This window comes from Lutjanus erythropterus, chromosome 22, assembly GCF_056507025.1.
Source record: "Lutjanus erythropterus isolate fLutEry1 chromosome 22, fLutEry1.hap2, whole genome shotgun sequence".
NCBI lineage: Eukaryota > Metazoa > Chordata > Actinopteri > Lutjaniformes > Lutjanidae > Lutjanus > Lutjanus erythropterus.
Window position 1 is genome coordinate 6,595,429 of NC_139338.1, and position 25,664 is coordinate 6,621,092.

General features: G+C 39.9%; 3 protein-coding genes across 3 annotated transcripts; 2 read left to right on the forward strand and 1 right to left on the reverse strand.

Annotated features, from left to right (window-relative positions):
- Positions 1-424: 424 nt before the first annotated feature.
- On the forward strand, positions 425-9,493 carry LOC146306555 (uncharacterized). The gene is made up of 19 exons (XM_084711502.1): positions 425-456; positions 642-700; positions 784-844; positions 1,790-1,944; positions 2,031-2,095; positions 2,187-2,280; positions 3,225-3,488; positions 3,946-4,239; positions 4,565-4,816; positions 5,151-5,471; positions 5,692-5,813; positions 6,299-6,518; positions 6,612-6,767; positions 7,052-7,242; positions 7,599-7,750; positions 7,838-8,095; positions 8,421-8,574; positions 9,024-9,156; positions 9,353-9,493. The coding sequence occupies exons 1-19, from the start codon at positions 425-427 to the stop codon at positions 9,475-9,477; spliced, it is 3,108 nt and encodes a 1,035-aa protein (XP_084567628.1). The 3' UTR covers positions 9,478-9,493.
- Positions 9,494-10,645: 1,152 nt separating this feature from the next.
- krr1 (KRR1 small subunit processome component homolog) lies at positions 10,646-17,789 on the forward strand. The gene is made up of 10 exons (XM_084711311.1): positions 10,646-10,791; positions 12,287-12,462; positions 13,019-13,153; positions 13,288-13,413; positions 13,815-13,898; positions 14,113-14,169; positions 15,193-15,363; positions 15,647-15,724; positions 16,998-17,094; positions 17,199-17,789. Exons 1-10 carry the CDS (start codon positions 10,716-10,718, stop codon positions 17,351-17,353), a joined length of 1,155 nt encoding a protein of 384 aa, XP_084567437.1. The 5' UTR covers positions 10,646-10,715; the 3' UTR covers positions 17,354-17,789.
- A 1,172-nt stretch (positions 17,790-18,961) lies between these two features.
- On the reverse strand, positions 18,962-24,681 carry glipr1a (GLI pathogenesis-related 1a). Its single transcript, XM_084711337.1, has 6 exons — positions 24,414-24,681; positions 22,140-22,388; positions 21,872-21,990; positions 20,566-20,651; positions 19,376-19,402; positions 18,962-19,274 (listed from the first exon to the last, which is right to left on the reverse strand). Exons 1-6 carry the CDS (start codon positions 24,582-24,584, stop codon positions 19,075-19,077), a joined length of 852 nt encoding a protein of 283 aa, XP_084567463.1. The 5' UTR covers positions 24,585-24,681; the 3' UTR covers positions 18,962-19,074.
- Positions 24,682-25,664: the final 983 nt, after the last annotated feature.

Genomic DNA, 25,664 nt, shown 5'->3' on the forward strand with positions numbered 1-25,664 from the left:
TTTATGTAGGTTAAATACGAAATTGGAATATCCCTTTATGCGAAGACAATGCTGTTGCTATCTTTGAGGACTATGCTTGTTTGTGGGAAATTCAACAACCTAAGGAGGTGTTTAGGCTCATTGAATGTGACTTTTCAAGCAAAATTCAATACAAAAAAAAAAACAAAAAAAACGGAACAATATTTATACCATCATGTTGGAAGATAATACAAAATGTATTACCATACATTGGTAATACAAAAGGCTTTTATACGTAACATCTCAGCTGTAGCTATGATGATTACCATCGTTAGACACCAAAGCAAGCATTTTTTTGTCAGTCATTTTCAGAGTGATGTCTTCTTTGTGAGATTGTCACAGTAATGCTGAAAGTCTCAGTATGAGGGACTAGAATGTATCATGTGGCTGTTAAATAGAAAAACAAATGATTTCCTGGAGCTTGGTGAGTGTGAGCAGGTGAGTGAAGGCAGCACACACCTGTCACTCATTAGGAGTCTGTCATTTCCAGCCAAGCCTAAACACAACACGCTCCCTTTTGCTGGAATTCCAAAGAAAATGTAAGAAAATAAGTCTCCACAGTCAGTTTGTATATCACCTGTCTCACTCTAATTCAGCAGATTAATCCTTGTTTATATTTTCAGGAACTCCTTCGAGTTTTTGTTGTTTTTTTTCATACTGGTGCCTCACACCATATCGTTTGGTGAGTAGCTCACTGCACCTGACATATTACTGAGTGAAGATAAGCTGTTATATTTGGAGATATTCTGATTCATTTTTCTCCAGGACGTTGTGACGATATCGCCTTCTCGATATGCTGGATGAGCAAAGGTGACACTCTGGAAAGGTAAAACACATTTTTGACGGTGTGATCTTTAACACAGTGCTTAATTAAGCCTGATCAAGTGTGTTCTCTGCTCTGTGAAACGAACCTCACACCAAACTCCATTTATAAAAACAATTTTATGCCTTTCTGCAAATCTGGACCAAAAAAAAATAAATATTTGGAACTAAGGGACCAAGCTGAACAAAAAAAAAACAAAAAAAACAGTGCATGGGGTGTCCACATACTTCTGACCATACAGTGCAGCTTGGACAAACTCACTTTGTGTATCAATTGGTTATTAAATTGAAGAGTTGCTGTTAGAAGGGGGTGGAAATTGTTATTTAAGTGAAGTTTTACTGGTGTCCATATGTCCAAATTGTGTGTCCTTCTCTTCAAGGGGCCTTCAGACAGCTGTTTCTGCAGGGAAACCCAAGTTATGCAAGCCAAATATCACTCTCTCCATACCAACCAAACTCCATAAGCGAAATCAGTAATTTTACCTCAGAGAACACTGTCTGAGTTGGTGGTCTGCAAGTGTGTGTGTGTCATTGTGTGACATCAGTGAATCCGAAGTAACCTATTAAAACGCTGAAGTCAAACAATAACTCAAACAAGCTAACAGATGAAGGCAGTGGTAGACCAGGAATTCCTGTGTTCTGCGAGGCAAAATCACTGATTTCACCTGTGGAGTTTGGTTGGTTGGTTGGTTGGGAGGAGGTGATATTTTGCTTATATAGGAATTAGAAATACAGGATACACTTAAACTGATAGTGATTTTTTTGTTTTGGGTTGACCTTTTTTATGTGGCTCACATATATTTTGCTGCTGACCCTGTCTGCATCAGTTAATACACTGACTATTGACATGTACCTCATACAACCCCACAGTAAATAATCCACACTGTCCCTTTAAGAGATGTGTGCTTAATGGGCTGCAGCAAGGTTCTCTTAATTTCTGTCCTTCTAGGGAGAATGGAAACATATGGCTCAATACTACAGCACTAAAATCCATCAGGAAGACGGGTAAAGTTACGTCCCTGACGGTGTCCCCAGCTGTAGAAAACAAGCTTCAGCTTCAATATGGAGGCTCTGTTCTGGTGTGGTCTTTCAGAATCAGTCCACGTAAGCATCTCTAACTTTTTTTTTTTTTGGTAAAATATTTGTACCCACTAAGAAGCAATATATATTAAATGATGTGTTTATCTAAGGTACAAAATTCAACAAAATCAAAGGCCTGCAGAAACCCCAGGAGAAACCAACAAGAGCCACTAAGGTAGAATTTTGATGCAGATGGATGGATTAGATTTATTTACACAGTCTGTCTCACTTTTGCCCTCTCTGATGGTCCCTCGCTCTCTCCTCAGGCCTTCCTGGAGTCGATGAGTCCCTCTGAAGTGTTTGCATGTGAAAATGGGACATTATTCTTCCACCAGGATGAAAACTTCTTCCTTGCAATTGGTGAGATTCTCTGTTTCTTGTGTGTATTTAATGTGTTTGTGTCTTTGAACTTACATGTTGACCTTTCTACAGAAGAGTACTAGAGCCAGGCATACTTTTTTTTTTTTAATGTGAGGAGGAAGGTTATTTTTAAAATTTTGCATCTCAGGAATAAAGTCAAAATGTCAAGAATAAAACTGATCTTTTAGTTTTAGTGCCAGGCATAACAAAAATAAATCAGAGGAGTAGGGGTTTTGCATTATTTGAGAATAAAGTCGAAATGTTGAATATAAAATTGAAATATCAAGAATAGAGCTGAAATACCATTTTGATAGTAACATTTTGACTTTTCCTACTTTATTCTTGACATTCAAGAAAAGATTATAGGTCAATAATACTTTTTCTAGTTTATTTTGAAGCCAACTTAAGAGGTTTGACTTAAAGTAAAAAGAAATAGTGAAGAAACATTTTTACATGACATGACAAGAATCCAGGAAGTCACTGCTCCCAGCCAAGAAAAACCTTCTTCACAGAATCCCCTGTTGTTTTCACACTTTGGTTAGCTGATTCTAGCCTTTATGCTAAGCTAACCTAATGGATACTGGCTCTAAATTCTGGGTGGTTTTGATCTTCCCATCTTAACCATCAGCAAGAAAGCCAAAAATCGAAATTGTCAAAATGTCAAACTATTTTTTTTTTTCGTCAAAGGTCAGTAAAAGTCAACTGTAACATTATTACAGTAGGTACTGAGCAGCATTCCTTCTGTTTATTTTTAGTTGTCTCATGAATTTGGAGATGGTGACATAAATTTTCTGTGGTCCACAGAGGATAAATCCAAATGCTCCATATCAATCTAAACAGCAATGAAAGTAAATGTTTGTCATTTCTGGTTTAATAATGCTTTAAAATACTATTTCTATTTTCATGAGCACTTTGTATGACTGAAACTCTTTGTCTCAACCCAGGACACACTATGCGTCTCCCTGTCAAGCTCGAGTCCAGGACTCCCTCCATGTTGCTGGTCTCCTGGGTGGAGAGCGACCCAGCTGTGAGCAGCAGCCACACCACCACCCTGTACCACACTGAACTGGGCTCCTATAACACTCTGAGCGTGGACACGACCACCAGCAACAACTACCACTTCACAGCTCTGGACTCCTGCAGCCACTATGTGGCCTGTGTGGAGATTACAGGCACCAAGTCCTTCACCTGCCTCGCTGCTATCACTGGTATGGACAGCTGGTTAGATGAGTTAGCAGAAATGATGGGCAGCAAAAAAAGGGCCAATTTACAAAGACTGAAAAATGTATTTTTCATTTATCTTTAGTGATTTCTGGTAATGAAAATATTTTTGTTTTATTTGTCCAAATTTTGAGATGAGAAGGTGAAGGTAAATAGTAATTTGTTTATTCAGCAGCCCCATATAAGACACATTACTGACTTTTTGATGATTATTGAATGGACTGTTCATCCCAAAATTAAAAATACAACAAGCAGAGTGCCATTATATTAAAGAGAAGGCACTCTGTATACCCTCGGCTACTCACACCAAAACAATCCAAACAGCACAGGACAAATAAATAAATAAGAGGAAACAAATGTACTGTTCTTGTTTCTGCTACCCTCAAGAAGCAAATAAATCTGTTAATGGAGGTTGAAAAAACTAGTTTGTCCTTTTTCCACCAGACCCAGACATTCCCAAGGACTTTGAGGTGACGTCATGGAACATCAGCAGCATATCTTTGGCCTGGGACTGCCCCGAGAACCGCAAGTACTCCCTGTTCCTCCTCACCGCCTTCTACCTAAATGGAACGGACCACATCACAAAGGAGGTGCCCTTGTGGCACAAGAAGGACAGCTTTGTGTTCACCTTGTCTGACCTGCAGCCCTGCACAAGGGTTAAGTTTGGCCTGCAGACGGTTTGCCAGGCAGGGGCGGAGTCCCGCTACAGCAAGATGGTCCTGAATGATGGGAACTCTCGTAAGTCCTGTATGAGTTGATGAACTGAGTAACTGAACCATCTCTTTGTCCATTTGAAACCATTATAGACCACAGTAGGAGTTGATATTGACAATTTTTCCTAACCACTGAAACATAGATGCTGAACAACCTATGAAAACCAAAATGCATTCATTAGTTTTACGAAAAATATTTTTTAAAAAATCTGAAAATGAAAAATAATCTAACCTTGTATTAACTAACAGTTTGCTGATCTCTGACTTGAAATATTTCAGTGTTTGTACTTGTGAATAGTCTTTTCTAAAAGACTTGAGTGCTCGTCATTAACCCCCCTTTGCCTCCTCAGTTCACTCCAGCATCGAGGCCTTGTGTCAGACATCATTTGGCCCCAACAACTACACCCTGAGCTGGGAAGTGAAGAACACCTCGTCCATCTCCATGTTCAGAGTCTTCCACGAGGGGGCGCTGCAGGGCAGCACGCTTGCCACCAAGTATACAGTGCAGGGGCTGCTGCCATGCCAACAGTACCAGGCCAGGGTGGAGGCGCTGTGTGGAGACAGCATGCTCATGAGTACCAAGACGGTCACAGCACACACAGGTGATGTAGAAAGTGATGAGATGGTAACGTAAACAGCCCCATTAGTCTGCACCTGATTACCACCTGGTTAAAGGGTAACTGTGTTGCATCACCATGCAGATTCTCCTGCACTCCTGGAAGGGGAGGGTGAGACAAGCTATACTCCAGTTGCTTGCAATCTACAATCTGACCGCTAGATGTCACTAAATCCTGCAGACTGGTGCTTTTATAATGTGTGACGTTGAATCTCATTGTCAGACTGTGTTCAAGTCCCTCTGTAAAATACTGTATAAACACAGTACCTGTCTGTTTGTACATGATCTGATTTATCTGTATGTGTACTGGGTGCATCCAGGACTCCGCGGCGTGTCTGAGCTCAGGTATCGCTCAAACGACTCCACCGCCCACTGGATGCCCAGCACCACAGACAGCACAGCGGTGGCCTTTTTATACGAGCTGTCTCTGGAGAACGGCACCACCCTGCAGAGCAGCCGTGTGAGCGACACCGAGCTGCATCTCCCCGGGCTGGAGGAAGGAAAGACCTACGTCCTCGACGTGTGGGAGGAATGTGACGGACAGTGGGAGTCGGAACATTCTCAAGTGTGTATTGAGGGACCGAAGTCATCCTCCCTCACTGACCTCCTTGTGAGGGCTGCTGGACATTCACTGGACCAAGGTCAATCTGACTTTTTACTTCTTTTTTTAAATTATAGTTATTTATTTGTATTTCATTTTTTAATAGTTTTTTTTTACCTTTCATTTGTGGTATTTTTGGTTTGAATGTCAGTATTTTTCTTCAGTGTAGACCTAAATCTTACTATGATACACTTAATTTGTTTGTTCATTGTTTCATGATGAACCTTGCTCACTCTGATTCCATGTTTCATCTTCCGTAGAGCTGGAGTTAGACATCTCCAGCATGGGTCTCACAATGGTGGTGCCCTGGACACTGCCCGACGATCTACATGAGAACGTGTCAGAACCGAGAGCTACAATATTGAGGATTTTCAAAGATAAGGTGGGAGGAGAATTCATTTTTGCATCAGTGGTCCTGGACTGCAGATCAAGTTTTCATCCTAGTTGTAGGATGTGTGTTTCTGCACAACTTTTGGTCTTGGAATAATTGGGAAAATGAGTGTCCGACTGGGAAAACTCATGTTATTGCCTCCTCGGGTTTCTGAAAATTTTGGTTGTCTGTTGATGTATACTTAGAAACATGGTGGAAAGACGGTAAACACAATGCCATTTGAAGGCAGCGATTATAAGCATGCTAACATTAACATTTAGCTAAAAGTAATGGGGTGTCTCAGTGCAACCTCACAGAGCTGCTAGCATGGCTAGTGTTAGTGTATCAATTTTCTTTTTTATCTTCTTTTTCCTTCCTCAGTAAGAAAAAAAACATTTGAATTTGACTAAAACATTTCAGCCAAACATATTTTCTTCCCAACAAGTTTATCGTTGTTGTCCTTGAAGCACTATGTCTTTTTTGTGTGTGTCCTTCAGTTGCAGATGCTGTTGAAAGACTTTGATCAGCCAGCCCGCATTGAGCTGGCCACCTTTGAACCTGCAGACGAGCCAGACAAAACAGAGATTCTGTTTGTGTCTTTTGATGCATCCAAGCCTGAAGAAGATGTGCCCCTGCCTATTGACGATCAGCTGGATTACATTCGCTCCCTGAATGCAACCGACGTCTCTGTTAGAGATGGGGTCATTTATTGGGACGGTAAAAACCAGTTCAGTCTTTTCACTGAATTCAGTCGAAAAATTTTATGTTTTCTTGTTTCACATTTACTTTTTGTCTTGTTCTTTTTTTCAGGTCCAGATCTGTGTACTTCCTCAAAGCACACTTTGTGTCCCCGTAATTCTCTGTGCATCAACACTCTGGGCTCCTACTCCTGTGTGTGCCAACATGGCTACTACGACGTGAGCTCCATCATCGAGCCTCCTGTGGCCTCCCATCCAGTCTGCAATGGTAAACTGTGTTATCTTACATATCTTATCCAACCGTAACAAACTGTGGCTTCAGCATTCAATAACAAAAGCATGTATTTTAAGTTCATTATATCTTTTGTTGTCTTTTTTTTACTTAAATTTGGTAATAAATCCCTAGTTTATGTACATACTTCAGTTCACTTGGTTATTTTTACTGTAACTCCCCTCGTCCCCTGGAATTTATTTGAACGTAATAATGTGAGGGCTCGTCCGCACTTTGAACCACCAACATTCTTCCCTCTTCTTTCCTCTGCTTTGAAACAGAAAAAGGCCTTTTCAGCCAGTGCCTGAATAAACTTCTGACTGGTGGGATCGCAAAGCCCTACCTGACTTCTTACATGGGGGGAAAGTTTGACGTGAAGCTGAACGACGGGCAGTGCACGGTGGATGAGAGCGAGGTGTTCCACTACTTCCGCACCTCACGGAAAGCCTCTGAATGTGGAACTGAGAGGCGGGTGAGTGACCACCAGTCCTAGACGGCACTACAGAGACAACAATGGGGAATGATCTGTCAGCATCCGTTTGTGACCTTTTGATCTCATTTTTACTGGAGAGAGAGCTTCAATCTTCAAACCCATACTTGTATAATTGACCCTTCACTAAGCCCCGCCCTCTTTAGTTCCTGTTGCTACATCTACTTCTCTCCTCTTTTATTTTTTAACTATTTTTGGTGTCACCCCACAACAATATATTTAGATAAGATATGCTTAAAAAAAGGCCTGCCCCTTATTGGCGCCATTTGGCGGCAGATGCCAAAGTGTTTTCTCAATCTGTTTGATCACTTGCGTTTCATAACTGTGTGATTGTCCAGGTGAACAAAACCCACATCGAGTTCCAAAACACTCTGACTGTGAGCTTGAGCAAGGAGCAAACCATCAGCCGGCGGGATCTAAAAGTCGTCTGGAAGTGCGTCTACCCGCGACATTATGTCCGCAACACTCAAGTCAGCGTGGACATGCAGTGGTGAGACCAACATCTTCATCTTTGTCTGACTTAAAAAAGTTACTAAATGGACAGACACATCCAAACACGTCACTTCTTTCGTCCTAGGCTCTCCACCCACTCACTGGTGGAGTTCAGCTCGTCGCTGCAGCTGGGGCTGACCATGAGCCTGTACTCTGATGTGTCGTACACCCACAGCTACAGGGACGCCATCGCCCTGGATCTTGAGGACACCCTGTTCTTCCGGGTGGCCCTGCAGACCAACAACTCTTTTGCCTCAGACGTTCTACTGCAGGTGGAGACGTGCTGGGCCACCGAGAGCACCGACCCACAGAACGCCGTCCAGGGTGTGCTTCTTCAGGACGGGTAGGAATTAATGTATGAGTTTCATTCTTGATGGAGTTGGACTTTTTCCAAGCTTTGCGGACTGTGTATAAATATAAGTTGTAGCAAACCTTTGACTGAATCCGTCCTTCCACTACTTGAATTATGTTTTGGACGCACCATAAAATTCTGTGATTAACCGCCATCTGTGGTTGCTGGATCCTTAGATACATACCACCAAATCTTGTTTGTTTCAGCCTGTTTCTTCGTAATGTAGCTCTGTGTCTGTACACTGTGTGACATATTTTACCCACTTTAGTTGCCCAGGGTGATAACGCTAATGAACGTTATCCTCTCTTGTCCCCAGCTGTCCTGTTGACGACACGTTGCACTGGCTGTCTGTTAATGGTGTGGCTCAGGAAAGCAGATTCTCCCTTCAGATGTTCAAGATGCCCAGAGGGTTGCCGCTCTACATTCACTGCCTGGCCAACATATGTGGGCCTGATGAAGACTGTGCAAAGGTAAACTGAAGGGTTGTTTCAAGGTTGACATTGGTCTATACCAGCTACTGGTCTCTGCATTAGTGTGCAGTATTGGTGACCTGCTTCAGCCTGCTATGTTGCCGAAAAGGTTTCCAGATGTAAGGCCCTTCTGCATTGATGCTGACCTTACTAACATTAATGAGTTTTTTAAATGCTCCTGATTATGGATAGGCTGAAGTGTAGCATCAGAAGTGTAGTGATTTATGAATGCAAAAATTTAAATTCAGTCATTATCGACTCAACCTCATACCGATTGAAGGTCGTGTTTATTTTGTTAGTCTGCAAAATACTGTTGAAATCTAAACCCCACCCTCAGTCAGCATGAGGGTGAGTAGATGATGATGATGGTGAACTATCCCTTTAATCAAGCTGTAAATAAAAGGGAAAATTACCATAAAAATCACCAGCTGAACCTAATTTCATAACAGAATTGCACCAGCCTGCAGCGCCCCAAGAGGTCTGTGAGAAGGACGGACAGAAGAGGGAAACAAGCAGCTGTTGTGTCTGCTGGACCTCTGGTGGTCAGCAAGAGGGTGAAGTCAGGAGTCCCACCGTCTCACTGTGAGTTCATGTCAACAAAACTTATTTATAGTTCTTTATAATAACATAAAAATACCAGTGATACCATGTTTTACTCTTTATTCTATTGGGATTGGCCGCCATGTTGGTCAGGCTCTGTTTTGTACACTTCAGTATGAGGAGGTTTTGTTCACTCTGGATACAGAGTTAATGAAATGACTTGTCCATCTCTTTGCAGGGGCAGAGCACATGACAATGATCTCCATTGTGGCTGGATCAATAGGTTTTCTGGGAGTAACTGTACTCTCAGTGAGTGCAACCAAAGCAATCATGACTTACTACGAACGCCTTCGACTCCAATAAAGAGTTTCAAACACCGTCTGTGAGTGTGTTTTCCTCATCATGGAGACATTTCTCTCTAATGATACAGAACATTATTTTAACAAATTGACAGAAATTCAACCCTAAAATTCCATGAATTCTTATGAAACTTTAGACATTTTAGACTATTTCACAGCAGTAGGACAACCCATTAAATGGTGAAGCTGAAACTTAGGGATTGAAAAAGTTAAAGCAGTGGTGAGATGAGAATATTGAAAATTATAGGATTGCACAAATACAATCAGTGAGTTAGTTTGAGACTTTTTATTGTTAGAATTTGTTTTTTAAATGCAATTATCATAATCCTCAGTAATCATAGTGGAAATGAGGTAATAAATAGTGGATAAGGACAATTTATTAGGCTAATTAGGGCCAAGAATTCAAGAATTCAAAGGTTTTCTTGTCATATGCAAAAATAAACAACTCATCAGTACAATGAAATTCTTAGTTTGCTTACCTGGTGCCATCAATTATTCTATTTGCAGATATTAAATAAAGTGAATGGATTATAGGCCCACGTAGCAGCCTCAATATGTTTAAAGGACTGTGCTGAAATATCGATGTCAGTGGGATAAACCCAGGTATTATGAATGATACTAATTAAGTCAATCCTTCACATCTCTAATGGGAAATTACCCTGTGCAATATATTGAATATTTACATTTTATACTATTAAATCATCTTTTGTGCAATATAGTATATTTTTCAAACTGCAAATCATCACTTTGAAATGTTTGCAATTCTAGTCTTTGCAATCCAATCAGTTTATCTGTGAAATTAGCCTTTACAAGGCTACACTATGTACATTATTTTCTCTTGATTATAATGTATAATGTATACTTTTTTGTAATTTTTTTTTATTTTTAATCCCTTTTCTACATGTACTTTTTGAGCTGAATTGTGGAATGAATTTCCCTGGTGTGGGTTCAATAAAATTTATTTTGTCTTAAACAGAGTGCTGCTGTAGTGCATATTGGGTCTACAACATAAAATGGAATGGGACCTTAATTGTTCCCATTAGTAGAACCCTACTTTTTCATTTCAATATGGCTACCGTGAAAAAAAATGTATACTGGACTGTAAAATATTAATTACTCTCGAAAGGACCATGAAAAACAAACAGTAGAGGGCACCAATACGTCAATGTTGCATGTAGTCTGCCTGACTAACCTGAAGTCACACGAAGAAGAGTCTTGCGTCACTTCCGCTTCTGCTCAATAATGGCGTCCTCTACGACGGGAGACGGCGTGAGTGACACACAAACAGGGAAAAAATCGAAAAATACCAAGAACCAAGGTGAGTTATGGATGCTGTATAGTTTAACTTTATTTATTGAGACCCAGTGACCTGCTGTAGTGTGAAGCAGAGCGGTGTTCTGGCAGCTAATTAGCGTGTTTACATGTCAGCTGCAAGACACGCATGAACTAGCATCAAGCTAGCATGTGAGCTGCCGGCTGTTTTAAACGTGTGTTGACTGTTAAAGTAAAAATGTTAGCTTTGTTTCGAGTATAAACCCAGGAAAATAATTTTTAGATTATGTTGTTTTTGTGCCGTTTGTTTTTTAATGTAAATATTTCTAAAAGTGTACAGCAGCATACCTCCAAATCACAGTTACTAAGCTACCTTTAAAATAGAGCACGGGCGGAGGCTAATCTGTGTTTTTTGATTGTACTTGGAGAAACTGTTAAATATGTGTGTCTTTGCTGTGGGCAGACTTTAAAACATACAGGTTGTTGCAGTTTATCTCGTGCACACTTCTATAGTTGAGTGTAGCATACTACTTGCTCGAGTGACTTTGCTGCTACTAAACACACCAGTATGTCACTTTGTTTGCAGTAATTTGTTACTAGACAGGTTGTGGGTAGTGTTGCCAGATTAGTTTGATGTTTTCCAGCCCAATACTTGCTCAAAGTTCGCTCAGATTGCTAAACATTAACCTCCCAAATTATCAATAATAAAGAATACAAATGAGTTCATAAACAATAGTAATATGTGGTATTGACAGTTCCAATAACAAAAATAATGTTTTATCTAACAAACCTTGACAGTATGCCAACTTAAAGTGACTCCATCCATAGGCTAATATTAGGGCTACAATTAACAGTTATTTTCCATAGTCAATTAATTGGTAAATCATTTTCTCCATTAATCGATTAATAGCTGTTTGGTCTGTAAAATGTCAGACAAGGTTGATAACATCCACAATGACGTCCTCAAATGACTTGTTCTGCTCTAAACCAAACATATTCAGTTTACTGTCATGAAGGAGTAAAGAAACCACAAAATTGTCAGAATCTGAACTCAGAATTTTGACTTTTGACAGCTTTCTTTTTTAAAAATGACTCAAACAGAGTAATTGATTTTCAGAATAGTTGCAGCTCTAGTAGTAATGATGGTAACACATATCTATTTTGAACAGGATTAATAAGAGTTTTGTGATATTAATGCTGAGTGACTGAATGCGTTTGTGTAACTAAGGAATACGGTTTATGAAAATGTTTTTAATATACTGACATTTTTAATGCCTTTAAAACCAGTCAAGATCATGTCCATCCAAGCCAGCCCATTTTATCCCTCACAGTCCAACCCAAAACTGCCCAATCTGACAACACTGGTTGTGGGTGCTTTGTCTTTACTGCTATTTCCTGCAATTTTGCATTTTGTGTCTAATTGCTCTTGTATAGTCTCTATTTTATTATATTCATATTTTATACACATTAAATTGCTTGTTCTAAGGTTCTCTGTTTATCTTAATGTCCTTGTGCTGCTGTGTCTCTTGTGTGTCATGCAGTGGATGAGTCAGAGCTCTTGACTGTCCCTGATGGGTGGAAAGAGCCCACATTCACCAGAGATGATAACCCCCGAGGTCTGCTGGAGGAGAGCAGCTTCGCCACACTCTTCCCCAAATACAGAGAAGCCTACCTGAAAGAGTGCTGGCCGCTGGTGGAGAAGGCTTTAGGAGAGGCAGTAAGTTCACTCACGTAGCACAAGCTTTTTCCTGAGGCAAAATGGGCCATAAACTTGATCCATAGACTCTTTTCTATGTGTTTGCCATTTTATTGGCTTGTTAAACATGCTTTTCTCATGAAGTTTTACCTTTCCATGTTTGAAGGCAGCAGAGGTTTGCTAGAGTTTGGACTGTTTTGGTTTCTAAAAACCTTTGGTTTCTTACTCCAATAGTAAAGTTTTGAAGAGTTGACTCTGTAGCTCAAACTGCATTAAGTTATAAAGAAAACTAGTTTGTGCTGTACAGAGCTGCAACTAACAGTTTATTTCCTGTGGCATTTTTTAAATCAGTCATTTTGTCAAAGTCAAATTACACGTCACATTATACTTGTACCACAGCCTAACTGATGTGTTCAAATCGCTAATTTCTTTTTATCGACAGAGATCCCATCAGCGTTTTGGCCTCTGGCTTAACCAAAATGTGGATTATAGTTTTAGTCATGTGATCACGTTTGATTTAAATTTTAGTCAATTAAGTTCCATTCTTGTGTAACGTGGATTTTTGTTCTTTTGTCAGCACGTCAAAGCCTCTCTGGACCTGATCGAGGGAAGCATCACAGTTTCCACCACTAAGAAAACGTTTGACCCATACGCCATCGTGAGAGCCAGAGATCTCATCAAACTGCTGGCCAGGAGCGTCCCATTCGAGCAGGTAATGATCACTGCGCTCACATCCAGGACTCTGCTGCGTCCTGATAGCGGCTCCTGTTTTTAAAAACTCTGAATGTCTGATGACCGCAGTAGTGAACCACAATACTGATTGCTGTTTTTTTTTTTTCCTCCCAGGCTGTGCGGATATTACAGGATGACATGGCATGTGACATCATCAAAATCGGGACCCTGGTGAGGAACAGAGAGCGGTTTGTGAAGCGCAGACAGCGGCTGATTGGTCCCAAGGGCTCCACCCTAAAAGTAAGTCCCACAACAATATCCAGCTTTCATCCAACACATCTCATACCTGCAGTACCTTAGAGATACTACATAGAGATGTAGTTTCACCACAATGATGAAAAGGCTCCCGAATGAACAGTGAAAGCACAGTTTAATGTAGGTCACACACATTTGGGATGTAGCTTTATAGCAAGTATCTGTTGAGACTATAACAGAAGTGAAGTAAGAGAAACTCAGTCAAATTTTTGAAACCTATTGTCAATTTCTGCCAGAACTAAACGTATCGGTAGAAACTACACATTTACTGTTGTTTGGCCAGTGACTCCATGTTTTTTATTTATCTATGGCCCTGGAACAATATAACAACACTGTCAATAGTTGAGTTAATCAGTTTACTTTGTCTTCCTGTCTCTTTCCTCCAGGCGTTAGAGCTGCTGACCAACTGCTACGTGATGGTGCAGGGCAACACAGTCTCAGCCCTGGGTCCCTTCAATGGCCTGAAGGAGGTGAGAACTTCACAGAGCTCCTGTCTGTTCTTCGGAGGCTAATGGGAATCATAAAGGGTGGAGGAACTGACCTCCAGTAGTCCTCATCTGTTTTTAATTAATTTTAATATTATTGTTTTCTTCAATGATTGAAAGTCTGAATACTAATTTTACACAAAAACTGAGGATGTAGACACAATGTATTTTTTTTCATATGTCATTCTCTGTTGTTCAGGTCCGCAAAGTGGTGATGGACACGATGAAGAACATTCACCCAATCTACAACATCAAGGTACGTTCAAACTGCTGAGGTCTCGCCTCCAAAGCCAATAATTCTGGATAAACTGAACTGTTCGGACAGATTGCATTCATGCCCAGTGAAGATGTTTTCCATCCTTGTTCTTGATCTCCTGACTGAAATCAGTATCCTCTGGGTTTGTACGCCAAGGCTGGCTCAACCTGGAGCTGAGGGTATGAAAGAGTCCCGCTCTGTTCAGAGTCAGGCTTTTACGACCACCTACTTTTTAGGGTTTATTTTAAATATTCAGTTCATCAGTGGATGATATTACAAGCTGGATGGCCAAAACACTTCTATCCGACATCTGACTTCTTCATGTGTGCAGACTTATCATCTTCTCTGTACTCTCATCTGGTGAAGTTGTCTTAAAACATACAGTATTATCCATGAGTGCTTGACAGCACTGACTAGCGGGGATTTATTTCATTGAACTTTTCTGGAGAAGTATACATACAAAACAAAACCTACTGTCACATGACTGCTCCATCGAAGGAAAGAAGTTACTTATTACAAGCACTGTCCCGACTTTTTAAGTCAAATCAACTTTGGCTGTACAATACAAATATTTGACGATTCATTCTTTTGCCACACTAAATTCATATATGAGCCTTCATGAGAATGTTTTACCAGAAAGGCTCATGTTTTAATACCTTTCTTTGTCATCTGTGATGGGAAAACATCAGATTTTCATACAGTCAAAAAAGGTGTTGTGATCAGTATTTGGACTCAAAATGTGTTTAGCACTGAGCCCCGAAACAACTTTTACCCCGTTAGTTGTCTTTCTTTGATCAATAAAATGGAACCGATGGGATTTAAACTGCCTCAGCTCATAATAAAAATCTTACTGTAAATCAGTGTGATTCAGTTTTAACAGCTTGTGGTGATAAAACTACATTTGAGTGTAGACAGGGTGTATGACATGACAGTACAATATCGCCAAGTATCACCTTTTCATCACTTTTACTCCACCCACCCCCACCACCCCATTGCATATTCTCTGACGTCTGAAACTATCAGACACTGATGATCAAACGGGAGCTGTCCAAAGACCCCGAACTGCGGATGCAGAGCTGGGAACGCTTCCTGCCTAAGTTCCGCCACAAGAACCTGGCCAAGCGCAAGGAGCCCAAGAAGAAGAGCGTGAAGAAGGAATACACACCGTTCCCTCCGTCACAGCCAGAGAGCAAGGTAAAAACATTAACGTTAACATTCATATCTGAATAAATGCCATTAATTTGTCTATGGAGGACATGGTAACATTAACATACTTGCTCTAAGATAAGATGTAGCGAGTCACATGTATCTACACTTATTTATTTAACATTGTCCCGTATTCTAGAAAGCTACGCTAAACTAACAACAAAAAAACAGAGGAATATCTTACTAATGTTTGGACCCTGTTATTGAGATTAATTTGTATATTAAGACTATTTTTTAAACTGATTTTGAACTCTTTGGATCATCTTTGTAGGTTGACAAGGAGCTGGCCACAGGAGAATTCTTCCTGCGTGATAGTGTTAAAAAGAGGAAGAAGATGGCGGAGATCAAGGTGAGCACTGAGCGGATTCATCTTCTGCTGGGCTGCAGTAACTGTTCACATGAGTGATCTTACAGTAATGAAATCCAGGTGTCTCATTTCTAAGTGGTGTATGTGGAGAATAGAAGGTGTACAGTAGGACTGCATGACTAATTGGAAAAAAAAAAACTTAAATTGATTCATACATGTCTCATTTAAATGGCGATTCTCTTGTTTCTAAAGGACAAACCACACCCCAAAAACCCAGCCACAAACATTAAACACTGCATCAGCATTCTATTTTTTATGTTCAGCAGCATTTAAGTTTATCACTTTCATAAAGTGTTCTAAAGTAAGAGAGGAAAAGAGATGAAGTGGGTTTTTTGTTATGAGACTGTAATTCAAGCATTTATAAATGATATATTAGCCTCTGCTAATTTGTCTGTTGTCAGCATGCATCTCAGACCTTTTTTTAACTTGTGTTTCAGAGTGTAATAAGAGTGTGCAGCCCCAGTGTACACAACTTTGTGAGCAAAATATTGCATCTATATAAAATATAAGTGATGCGAGACAGTCACCCGTGCATGGTACAGTGCAGGTGTAGTGGAGCCACCAGGAACACATCTTAGTTTGAATTTTTGAACTTTAATCTGTAAACACAACTTGCATTGAATGCATTTAGTTTGCTCTCATTCCAAACAAATTACATTAAGTGTGTTCCAAATATCACAGGCTGCCTGAGTTATCTGGTGTGTCTCCATCACTGCTCTCCTCTGGAGGAAACCCCCCTGCCAGTTTTAACAGGGTTGAGCTCTGGTGTCAGCTCAAACGCTGCCAGCAACACTTTTTGTGTTGGACCACTAATTTTTTTTAATTCTGTGCCAGTCTGATCTTGTGATACAGCAGCACAGTGCTGCCACTCTAATGCCTTTTTGGCATCCTAAGCTCTTTTTTGTCTCGTTATATGATGTTCATGAAAGGTGTTCCAGTTGATTGAGTTGATTGTGATTGATTAAAAAACAACAGCATAGGATGTGCATGTGGACTGATATAAATCTGAAGATTTTTGTGCATGAGCAACCTATTTGAGGTGAATCCTACACAGAATTTTATAAATGAGACCCCTGATGTCTCCTTAGTTACAGTTTGATTGCATGATCTAATAGTCTAACTTGTTTTCTTCTTAAACCTGCTGAGTCACTGTAAGCTAGTGCAGAAACCCAGCCTTGCAGGAAGAGGAAGGGCTGTGTCATCTTCTCTTCTAAGAACTGTCAATTATTTCACTGTTATTGTTCCTCTTTCTCAGGTGAAACAAGCAGAAGCACTGACCAAGAGGCAGGAAGAGCGGAACAAAGCTTTCATTCCTCCAAAAGAGAAACCGTTAGTGAAGAAAACCACTAAAGGTAGAAATAAAGGAACATGAAGTTACTTGAGTGCAAAGCAAGTATGTGTGAAACTGTGCACTATTAACAGTACAGCTAACATCCCATCCTTGTTTCTGTCCCAGCTCCTACAGAAGGAAAGCTGGACATCGAGGCCATTAAGGACAAAGTGAAGAAGGCCAAAACCAAGAAACTGGGGGCTCCACCAGTGAACCCAGCCCCTCCCACCAGCAGCACCACAGACAAAAAGAAAAAGAACAAAACAAAAAGCAAAGGCTAACCACACACTTTTGACCACCGCTGTTCTAATGTGTACCATGTGATATGGTAATTGTTGTGCAGTCTTGCTGGACAGAAAAAGGACACTGTAAGGACACAGGAAGATGTGACGTCAGACGCAGAGTGCGTGTGCGGTCAGATCAAAACGAGTTCCATCACAGACTGACATGGACCTTTTTATTGAGCTCCTTTTGTTTTGTTGTGTATACTCATCTTCTGTCTGGACTTAGTTAAAGGAGATGAACAGACCACAAGTGAGTGATGTCATACATGTTCCTCTTGTCTGCCTCATTGTGTTGTAACTATTGCCCACATTTTGTACGGTCAGTATTTAAACGTTCCAGAGTATATTTTTCTCCTCCTTTAAGACGATGTGTTCAGGGGGCAGGCGACTCAATCAGATGGAAATGTAAAATTAAAGGATTTTTAACAGCCTGTATGTTTGTAGGTTGTTTTTGTTTTGTTGGTTTGCCTTAAAGGAGACATATATTCTAAATAAATAGATGTACAGACTTGGATTACACCAGGCAAGCAGTATTTTTTCCATCACCATTCATTCTGTAGTGCTGTTTTCCTTGTTTTTCTTTACTCCAGCAATGTTTTGTGGACTAGAAAACTAAACCCATCCTCTAACAGCATGAGGGTGAGTAGATAATGAATGAATTTTCATTTTTGGGTGAACTATCCCTTTAAACACTGTACTCGCTACCTGCCTTAGTGGACTGAACTGGGGCATAAAATTCATGTAAGGTATTGTGAAGCAGGACCACATAGTATGTTTCCGAAACAGTGTTCTTTTATTTTTTTGGTTTAAAAAGTCTTTCGGTACATTAACTGCTCATTTTGTTGAGTTTTTCATATTAATTTCATCCTTCTCTTCAGGTCTCCGTTCCTTGTGCTGTTTTTCAGTTGTTTTTTTTTTCCTTGTCTGTTTCCATCTTCTACTGCGTGTCATTTTTCTAAATTGGTGTAAATAGATTGAAAGAAATGTTAAAATCAGGCTTTGGTGTGTTTTTCTCATGGTGGTTAGTTTATCAAGTTGCTGACTCAGCTGGTTTGCTGCAGTTGATAACGAGTAATTTTTGAGCTGTGCTCTTTAATGTTGCTAAAGTTGTGTAGCAGATGAATTTCAAGCAGTGATTTCATTTGAATCATTTCATCATCATTCATTTGAATTGTGTTAATGCACACATGCCAGCCAATTGGTAAAGAAAATTGACCCAGACCATGGTATAAGACATAATTCTAGTTTAATATTAAAGCATTATTTATAAATTTTTTGTTTGCCACTTTGGGGCAGTGTGATAAACTGTAAACACATCACCTCATAGAGTTGATATGGAGATCATGCTAGCATCCAGTTGCTATTTACTCATCCAGACAGGGAAAGTCAAGACAAAGAGTCGAGCCCAATTTTCGCTTTTGGTTAGGACTTTTTTGTGCTTCGCCATCTGGTTCTGTAGCTGCTAAACTGCACTGCGTTCACTAACTAGTTGCTAATGTGTTCTGTCTGCCATTTGGTGCTGCACAGGTGGATTTAACAGCTTTCACAGAGAACAGGTGCCTGCTGTGTCAGTGAACAGCTTTATTAGAGCAGTGGGACTGAACTTCGACAATTTATGTCTGTGTATAGGCAAAAATAAAAGTTGAATTACACTCAAATCTTTATGTATCTTAGCACTGGCTGAATGAGTCCATGTCCTTCAGGTGACCACAGGTGATCTATTCATAGCAGAACACGTCAGGGTAAAAGTGGTGGACCACATATGCCGTGATGAAGGTGAAGATGAGGGCAATGGGTCGGACAATCAGGATAGACACATAGTTGGAGCCAACAACAACATCGTTGGAGCCACCAGTTACATAGTCTTTGGTGTCACTGGAAGATGGGGCAGGGTCCCAGTCTGGGCTCCAGCTGTATCCTGGAGACACAAATCAAGTCAGACTGAGTGCTTTATGTATTTAGTACAATTTTGCATTTCTGCTTCAGACTGTATTTTACAGCTCATGTGCTGTCACTTACTTTTCTGTGAATCTCGTTTTTGGCTACCTGTGAAGACATTAAGAAAGATGTTAAGAAAACATGCCAAGTTTAAATATTTGCTTGTCCAACAATGATGCTGGAACCAGCATGTTCTCTTTCCGTTGCAGAACATGTTATTGTTGCCTGTTTCACATTTATTCTCTTTATTTAGAGTTAAAATGACTTAGTGTCTGTTTATGAGTTGTACTGCTTCCTTTAGAAGTAGTACACTGTAAAAATAAACAGTATGTTTTAACTTAGTGTCCAGGGTGCCTTGAAATTAAAAATTGACTGAATTTGAAAAGACAAGTTGAGGTAACATGTAATAATTCAAAACAAATACACTTTTCTAGTCAAATAAACTTTATTAATTCTGTTGTACTTGAGAAAACATTTTCACTAAGCTGAAGATATTAAGTTGAACCACTCTGAACATTACAAACAAATGTGATTCCCTTTTACAGTTCATCAGTTTGAAAAGTCATTTCTTCACTGCACACAAAACAGTCAAATTTACTAAATTTTAAGTGTGAGGAGGTAGAGGCTGGATTCAGTATAAACCATCATGGTTCACAGTGTTTTCTTTCTTGTAAAAACAAGCGGCCTTGACTTCTCTTAACACAGCAAGTTAATCACATATGTTTTCTTCAGACTAAGAAACAGTACATTCATTCAACTCATCATTGTACGTCCAAAGACTTCAGGTGAGAAGAACTCACATTTATAAGTTCTGAACTGTTTTCTTAAAAAGCTAGACGTAGGAATTTGAAGTTTAAAGCCCACCTCCAGTTATGTTTTAAACAACACAAATAGCTTGTTTCTGATTTGTTTGAAGTCCCTTTTTTTCAAAATATGTCCAAATACCTTGTTAAAATTGCTTACATACAGTTCTACACCTCGCCCTCATTTATTATTCAAGGATTCATTTATATGCAAATAGCTCCTGGTCTTTAAGTAACTTGAATAGATAAATCTTGAATATTTGCGTTAAGTTAATGAATAAAGATGAGTTGATTTCACTAAACTTCTGTATGACTTTTTACAGTGTACATGTTCTAAACGGTTAAATTGAGCAATATGTTACTGGAGTCTGGCACTAAAAGTGTTAGTGATTTGTAAAACTAAACCTGTATTCAAAATCAGGATATAGAGGATTTTTTGCATCACCAAAAAGCAGACTGAATACTCACGGCAGAGGTTCTGAACACAGGTGCCTTCACATCCAGAGCAGGCTGCTCCTCCAGTTTTATAGGGTTTTAAACCAAACACGTTCCCCCTGCACAAGGAACCACAGTCAGTTAAATCCGTTTCCTGTGTTGTTGGTAAAAACGTGTGCTTGTTTGTTCATTCTGGGGTTATCTTTGCTCTGAAGCTTCCACCTTATTGTCTCCTATCGCTTGCTGTTAACCTTTAACTGACACCTCGTTAGCTTAGATGTGGTGTTCAAAAGAGGGAAATATAAGACATTATTCTGTTTATTACTGTCAACAAAGACCCAAACCAACAGTGTCAGTCCCTCTCTCAATAGCTTCAGAATTTTTTAAAAACAGCTCACAAGCATATAGTTGTGTATTCAAAATGCTTTCCTAAAACAGCTGGTCACTGTAGTTTCTAATCAGACTTTATGAACTGGAGGTAATATTGCATTTGTTGGGGACAATTTACAGCGGTGGACTAATCCCCGTTTGTTGCTCTAGGGCAGTGTTCCCCAACCCAAGTCCTCAGGGCTCACTGTCCTGCATGTATTAGATGTTTCTCTGCTCCAACACACCTGATTCACATGATCAGCTCATCATCAAGCCTCTGCAGAAGGGCGTATTGGGAGTATTTGGGGCAGCAAGAATGTGTATGCAGGATTGGGTCAAAATAAACTAGCGTGTGAATACTTGATAATGAAAGAACATGTCACCCAGTGCATAGTTTTGGACAATGGACCTCTATGCTGCCTGACTGCAGTAACTATGCAAAGGGTGAAACTGAGAAAAATGGCTTTTAAGTTTTTTTACTGGCCAAATTTTGTAGTTATTGCAATTTTAAACCTTTTTTCCCCTCTAAAACAAAACAAAATTGAACTCCGACTATAAAACAACACTTAAAAGTGAATTTCAATGGCATTATGGCACAGACGAAGAAGTTAAATCAGATTTTACACAAAAATTAAAAAGAAATGAATTATTTTGATAATTTAATGCAATTTATTGATGGAATGAAAAACAGGATACTTGATGCTGAACTTTGTTAGATGTGTATGGTGAATACATGTGGCAGCACTGTAACCGTTACCATTTCCGTTTTTCACGTGAAACCAGAACTGAAACCATATTTTGTCAGTCTCAACCACCAGCAGAGAAATTTTCACAGAAAGTGTGTGCAGAGAAGTTTTTAACGCTGCTGGAGGAACAATACACATTTTTGTAAAATATGATGCAGTATTTTCTTTAGCCCTTTGTGTAAAATGTAAAGTTAAAGTCATTTTAAAGTCATAACTCATCTTACCCTAGAGCATAATTGCATACAAAAAGGACACCCTCTTCATTAGGAAATTTAGTGTTTTTGACACCATCTGGGCACAGCTGGACGGCACAACCAACTTTGTAGCTGCTTGCCCACACAACCTGGAGACAACAAAAGGGTTAAATTGAGCAGTGCAGACTGAATATAACACAACATGAGTAGTTCCTCTATTTGCTCTGACCCCTTCAAAACATTTCACCACAAACAATGTGTTTGCAGAAGTATACAGATAGTAGAAAAGTGCACATACTTGTGTGTAGTGGCCACAGATATTTGTGCAGCCATTGCTGTTGTAGTCATAGTACTGGTTTTCATCCACCCATTTTTTTATGGCACGCGTCACATCAAAATATGATGGTGGGTAGCCTGTCCATATGTTTTCTCCTACAGAGGAGAAGGTAGGATGCACACGGTGGACCTGTTTGAGGTAGACGTTGTGTTCAAACACACAGCGTCTCGCCCACGCTCGTGCTGTAATGGCCAGGCCCTCATCCCAGGTCTGAACAAGCAGAGATAAAGAATATGAAGCAACTGTCCTTCACAAAGACCCCCTCTTTTTAAATTGAAAGTGTTGATTCATCCAAAAGACAAACTTTTCACTTCCTTCTTGTGGTATTTGTCCAGGTTTTGAAATTTCTCCAGTACAATGGAGGTGAACGGATTTCAATTTGTATTAATTCAATGAAGAGTTAGTGAAGACAAGGGAGAAAAAAAGGGGAGTTAGCTTACTTGCTAACAGTCAGTTAGTAAGCTCTTTTGATCAGTTACTAATGAGACAATACATTTTCACAAATTGGTTCATTCACAAGATGTTTACTTGGATTCCTGTCTTAGAAATGTTTAAAACTCTGCTTCTTATGTGGAGTAGTTTATAATCAGCAGACTTGAATTAAACTTAATGGTGCATTAGGGAATTGGAATGTGACATCATCAACAAAAGCCTTGTTTCCACTGCAGGAACTGTCCCCAGGGACTAGGAACCTTTAGAGGAACTCAGCGCATCTGCATCGCAGGGACTAGGGACTAAATTCCATTCCAGGGACATTATTTAATCCCCCAGAAAGTCCTTGTTTGGGAGGTAGTACAGTCCTGAAAGTACAGGTTACACTTAAATATATGTATTTAGATACTGTAAGCAAGAAGATATATTGCTATTGTTATATCATAGTCATTGTATAAAGAACAAACCACCATATGTATAACATTGGCTTTAAAAAGTTAGTTAAGTTTACTTTTATATGCAATCAGAACAGGGAAGATGGGTAACATCTAATAAGTGCTATCTAGAACACAAAATGAACCACTGCCCCGAATCTTCGCATGTATCACAATATCACAATAGAGCATTTTGAGAGTCAGCAGGAAACACCTGCTTTATATGGTGTAAATGTTGTAATATAGTCACACACAAAAATTACCTCTCAAAAGCTAGCAGACTAATTTACCTAATCTTCCCGGGTCTTTAGGCCACAGTAGAGACACAGACGACAAAAGGCTGAGGAAAGTTCCTTTGGAAAGTAGTTCCTGGGACTAATAGTTGCGGGTGGTTTGGGGGGGAACGTGGCTAATGAGTCGGATCTGTGTGGAGGATATCAACCGTGACCTGTGCACCGTCGCCACCCGTCTAGCAAGATAGTCTCAACTCATTAACGTAATTTCAGTTTCCACATGGTCAGTATACACTATCGCAAAGTGGACTCTAACAGCCAATTGTGCAATCAGTGAGCAAATAAAGTTGGATCATAGGATTACTTTAAATTTCCAACATAGAAATGAATGAGGGAGACCAGGTGGCTAACATCATCATAAGGGTTTGGTGGCAGCTGTGAGAAGGGGAAGATGTTTGCTTTTGTCACTAATGTAAGCATAGTTTTACTGATCAGGTAACATTACACACCTTTATGGTGTGTTTAACCTTTGCTGTCCTCTGTGTTGGCTCTCTTTCTCTTCTTCTCTCTGTGAATGTAGGCTACGTTAGTTGTCAGATCCTGTGTTGTTATGCTGAACATCCTGTTAGGACCAGCCATCAGCCAAATGCTTGTAAAATATACAAGTGTTGGTAGATTTGTGTCACTATCAGCCAAAAACACTTTTTACCATATCTCCCTCCAGGACTGATACAGAGCTGTGGAATTCTCCTAAATGGTATTCATCAGTATCGTTAAGTAACTCTGCAACTACACGGTTAATAAACTAAGATAACTTTCCCTATTTTAGCTCTTGTTTCTGTCATTTTTTAGATGTTTGCTGTTGGTCAACGGGGCAAATTCACGTGTCAGTGTTGACTAAAGCAGAACCTAACGCAAAAGGTTTTGTGCATAACTGTGGTTATTGTGCGCCACCACAAGCAAAACCACTGAATTATCATTGAAACAAATCAATTTCTCAGCGATACTGGTCTGACGACACAGAAGAAAAGTTTGTTTCTCACGATGGTGTTTTCTTTGTCTTATGAGAAATAAATTAGATTATAAGCATTACTTTAGAGTCAAGTCCTTATCCATTATCCATGAATCACACTTACCATGTACAGCATGTCAGTTGCAGCTGGACGGACGGAGGAACGCACCTTGTTGTGTTCCCTCACACAGTCATCAATGAACTTGTCATCAGTGATTTTTGGCAGTGAGACTGAACACACTCCCGAGCGCAGGATAATCCAGGCCCACAGTAAAATCAGCACCATGCTCCCCATGCTCCTCAGGGTAAAACACCAGAAGTGATGGCCCACAAGCAGCGGTGTTGAAAATATACTTTGATCTGGTCTGTCAAAACCAGAGCAGGAAATTGCACACTCGAGAGAAACAGGATGTATGTGCTGTTTTTGAAAGGTTAGTTTAAAGAGTGTACCACATGCGTCGCTGTTCACACTCAAAAAAGAAATTTGTACAACGGTGCACCTCAGGCGTTTTTCACACCATGTGCACAATGAAGTTTCTAAACTGAGCAAGGTGTGAACAGTATGTGAGAAGATAGAAGAAGAGTGTTTTGGGTATTACCACTTTTCTGGTGTGAACTCACCACTGTAGATAATCAAATTTTCTTAGATTTAGGGTGGAATATTAAATTGCGACAGCTTGTGATTGTGTTATCTGATGCAAAGACAGCCATTGCACATACATGCCATTGTGTGACCAGTTTTATTATACTCTGTAATTAGTCAAACATGAGTCATATACCGACAGAGGTTTATTCAGTCAACTTTACAATACGGCTTGATTTCTGTCCAGCTCTGAAAACGCTTCAGCAACTTCTCCATTTATTCTACCATTCTCTTACACCACCCAGCGGCAAGTCTCGTAGCTGCACAGACATTTTTGTATCTAATCATTTTTTTAGCAGCAATGCTTTAAAGAGAAAATTTGGCAACTTTTCATGTGGATGTTCAGTCAGTGTTGATGGTAAATGTAGTCGGTTGAAGCAATAAATTACTCAGTGCTGCTGTATTGACCAAGAAAACTAAGTTCTCATGCTCTCAAAGCCTGCTGGCAGTACCTACATGTACCAGGATGCATTGTGTGTTACCCATGCCCCTATTGTCATGTATCACTACTGTCTGACTTTATGTGGGACTGCACAGCGTTTTTATCCCTTGTCCCATGTTGCACATTTTGACTCTAGTTTTCAAAAGTCTTATAAAATCTGGCTTTTATCCAGTGGCTGTAAAGAAAGTATGGAAGGCTGTTGTCAAACAGAATGCACATATATGTGACAAGTTCAGGTTAACCTGTCCAGGTGTTTGATACCTCACGCCCAGCAAGGAAAAGCAAAGCAT